A 3,907-nucleotide genomic window follows, 5' to 3' on the forward strand; every position below is an offset into this window, starting at 1 on the left:
CACACACGTTCATACGGCAGGCAGTTATGCTTAACTTGAGTAGTTTATATCATAGTGACCTTTGACCCGGACCCTCCAAAATTTAGTCACTTCCAGATCTTTTTTAAAGGAACATTATGGCCAAGTTTGACAAATTTCTGATAAAAACTGTTTAAAAAAAAACATTTATTGTTGATTGTGACCTTGACCTTCAACCCTTACCCTTTAACATTCAAATACCTTGAGATCTTTGGTCATGGAATAATGTGACCAAAGTTTGTGATTAAAACTATGGGCTGTAGACAAATAAATTTTTTTTTAAACCAGTTTTTCCTTGATTATGACCTTGATCTTTGACCCTGACCCTTCAAAATTTAATCAGCACTAGATCTTAGGTAAAGGAAGATTGTAGCCAAGTTTGACAAATTTCTGATAAATACTATGGGCTGTAGGCTAAATAAATAAATAGGGGCAAAAACATAACCTCCTGCCAACTTTGCTAGCGGAGGTAATAAAAGAATCAATTTTGTACATTAATACAAAGTCGATTCTAACAATGTAAAATTTGAAAATCTGTTTTCAAGGACTTTTCAAGTGTGAACATCAATTTTCAAGAACTTTCAAGAAAGAAAGAAAGAAATTCAAGAAAAAAGAAAGAAAGAAAGAAATTCGAGAAAGAAAGAAAGAAATTCAAGAAAAAAAGAAAGAAAGAATTCAAGAAAGAAAGAAAGAAAGAAAGAAAGAAAGAATTGAAGAATTCAAGAATTCAAGGAAGAAAGAATTCAAGAAAGAATTCAAGAATTCAAGAAAGAATTCAAGAATTCAAGAAAGAATTAAAGGAAGAAAGAAAGAATTCAAGAAAGAATTCAAGAAAGAATTCAAGAATTCAAGAAAGAAAGAATTCAAGAATTCAATAATTCAAGAATTCAAGAATTCAAGAAAGAAAGAAAGAATTCAAGAAAGAAAGAAAAAATTCAAGAAAGAATTCAAGAATTCAAGAATTCAAGAATTCAAGAAAGAAAGAATTCAAGAAAGAAAGAATTCAAGAAAGAAAGAATTCAAGAAAGAAAGAATTCAAGAAAGAAAGAATTCAAGAAAGAAAGAATTCAAGAAAGAAAAAATTCAAGAAAGAAAGAATTCAAGAATTCAAGAAAGAAAGAATTCAAGAATTCAAGAAAGAATTCAAGAATTCAAGAAAGAATTCAAGAAAGAATTCAAGAATTCAAGAAAGAATTCAAGAAAGAATTCAAGAATTCAAGAAAGAATTCAAGAAAGAATTCAAGAAAGAATTCAAGAATTCAAGAATTCAAGAAAGAATTCAAAAATTCAAGAAAGAATTCAAAAATTCAAGAATTCAAGAAAGAAAGAATTCAAGAATTCTTGAATTCAAGAAAGAAAGAAAGAATTCAAGAAAGAAAGAAAGAAAGAAAGAAAGAAAGAAAGAAAGAATTCAAGAAAGAAAGAATTCAAGAAAGAAAGAAAGAAAGAATTCAGGAAGGAAGGAAGGAAGGAAGGAAGAAAGAAAGAAAGAAACTGCTAAGAAACAGATCCCAGTCAGCATGCTGCTGACTGGGTAATGCTGACTGGGTAAAAAAACAAAAAAAACCCTCTTTTTCACAATCTGAAGTTACTCATCAACATTCCTCAGTGAACCCAACATTGTGTTGTGACCCATTGGTTGTGGAATGGTGATTAGCCCAATAAGTGATAATATTTTAATAAATTGGAGTATTTGTATAGGCCTATAATAATAATAAAAACTTTATTTAACCACGGTAAACAATTGATCACCTCAGTGGTGTTTTCATCAATGACGTAGCAGACATAATAATTAAACTTAACTAATTTTAAACAAAGAATAATATTAATTACAGAAAATAAAAGGAAACCTAAAAACCAAATTAGGAAACAAAAATTAAAACATCAAAATACAAAATACGAAAAATATAATATTTATGAGAAAAATTGTTTCTTGTTTCTATAACTGATTGAAATAGAAAAATCAGGTAATTTTTTTTAATTGTGTTTATCAGATTACGGTAGGTGGCATGACGTTAAATTTACTTACTTTTATGTTGTATTCTGGATATATCATATTGTATTTCCTCAACACTGTCAACCCTAAAAATAAGAAAATAATCACAAGTTGATATTAACAATCAATAGTCATAAAATAATTTGACTGCAATATTTTCAATAAAGTACAGTACCTGATACTGGCATTGCTTTTTATCATAAAAAAAATAAATAAATAAATAGTGACATTGTATTCCTCCATTAATTATTAACTTTACAGTTACAACCAATTAAACATCAGTAAGACGAAAAGGAAGAAAAATTATAAAATCAAATCACGTAATTGATAATAAAGTCAATTATTTGAATAACATTAAATAAGCTTGTATTTTATACAGCTTGGTCTATAGACCATTATGAAAATCTCTCTCTATGGATTGACATGCTTCTCTTCACATGAAAATATGTAATTAATAAGCTTACCATTCTGGGGGTAGACTTGACTTAGAAAATGAAGCCACCCCATCTGTAGTGCTCACCAAAGCTGTCCTATCATCACTATTCTGAAAAAATAAAGAATTTTACATGCAGTACAGAGTTCTCCAAGCTACAAGAACTCGCAAAAAGGCCACCTTCAACTGCCTTTTGCGTGGCTGTCACTATGTACTGCTCAGCACACTTGGCACTATTACGTTTGCTATGTACTGCTCAGCACACTTGGCACTATTACGTTCACTATGTACTACTCAGCACACCTGTCTCTTATACAAATCTAGATGTGTATAAGAGACAGGGTAATAAAAGAATCAATTTTGTACATTAATACAAAGTCGATTCTAACAATGTAAAATTTGAAAATCTGTTTTCAAGGACTTTTCAAGTGTGAACATCAATTTTCAAGAACTTTCAAGAAAGAAAGAAAGAAATTCAAGAAAAAAAGAAAGAAAGAATTCAAGAAAGAAAGAATTCAAGAAAGAAAGAATTCAAGAAAGAAAGAATTCAAGAAAGAAAGAATTCAAGAAAGAAAGAATTCAAGAAAGAAAGAATTCAAGAAAGAAAGAATTCAAGAAAGAAAGAATTCAAGAAAGAAAGAATTCAAGAAAGAAAGAATTCAAGAAAGAAAGAATTCAAGAAAGAAAGAATTCAAGAAAGAAAGAATTCAAGAAAGAAAGAATTCAAGAAAGAAAGAATTCAAGAAAGAAAGAATTCAAGAAAGAAAGAATTCAAGAAAGAAAGAATTCAAGAAAGAAAGAATTCAAGAAAGAAAGAATTCAAGAAAGAAAGAATTCAAGAAAGAAAGAATTCAAGAAAGAAAGAATTCAAGAAAGAAAGAATTCAAGAAAGAAAGAATTCAAGAAAGAAAGAATTCAAGAAAGAAAGAATTCAAGAAAGAAAGAATTCAAGAAAGAAAGAATTCAAGAAAGAAAGAATTCAAGAAAGAAAGAATTCAAGAAAGAAAGAATTCAAGAAAGAAAGAATTCAAGAAAGAAAGAATTCAAGAAAGAAAGAATTCAAGAAAGAAAGAATTCAAGAAAGAAAGAATTCAAGAAAGAAAGAATTCAAGAAAGAAAGAATTCAAGAAAGAAAGAATTCAAGAAAGAAAGAATTCAAGAAAGAAAGAATTCAAGAAAGAAAGAATTCAAGAAAGAAAGAATTCAAGAAAGACGATTTCTAAGCTTTTGCGGAAATGGATATTTTTATCCAGCCAATCAGAGTAGACATTTTTATGCTACTATACTTTTGATCCAAACTGTAATTGGTGATCCGCTCCGCTAGCGGATCTCCCCATTTCTTGTTAGCACGATATCTAAAAATTGGCACGAGATTCATACATGCACGCTTCAACAAACATTTAGCTTGGCCTGGAATAGTCACATTAAGGTTTTCAAAGTGCGCAGTTATGCGTGACATC

The 3,907-nt window shown here is 29.2% G+C and overlaps 1 protein-coding gene across 1 annotated transcript in view; it reads right to left on the bottom strand.

Annotated features, from left to right (window-relative positions):
• The window catches only part of LOC117117339 (syntaxin-16-like), a gene marked incomplete at its 3' end in the record, with an annotated part of 9,016 nt that overhangs the window by 1,539 nt on the left and 3,570 nt on the right, over positions 1-3,907 (bottom strand). The window contains exons 2-3 of the mRNA XM_033261612.1: positions 2,479-2,558; positions 2,048-2,100 (exon numbers count right to left, since the gene is read on the bottom strand). Coding sequence (XP_033117503.1) covers positions 2,048-2,100; positions 2,479-2,558 — 133 coding nt within the window. The remainder of the gene's footprint in view (positions 1-2,047; positions 2,101-2,478; positions 2,559-3,907) is intronic.

Source organism: Anneissia japonica, unplaced genomic scaffold (assembly GCF_011630105.1).
Source record: "Anneissia japonica isolate Jap-2015-1 unplaced genomic scaffold, ASM1163010v1 scaffold2722_len12104_cov187, whole genome shotgun sequence".
In the NCBI taxonomy this organism is placed as follows: domain Eukaryota; kingdom Metazoa; phylum Echinodermata; class Crinoidea; order Comatulida; family Comatulidae; genus Anneissia; species Anneissia japonica.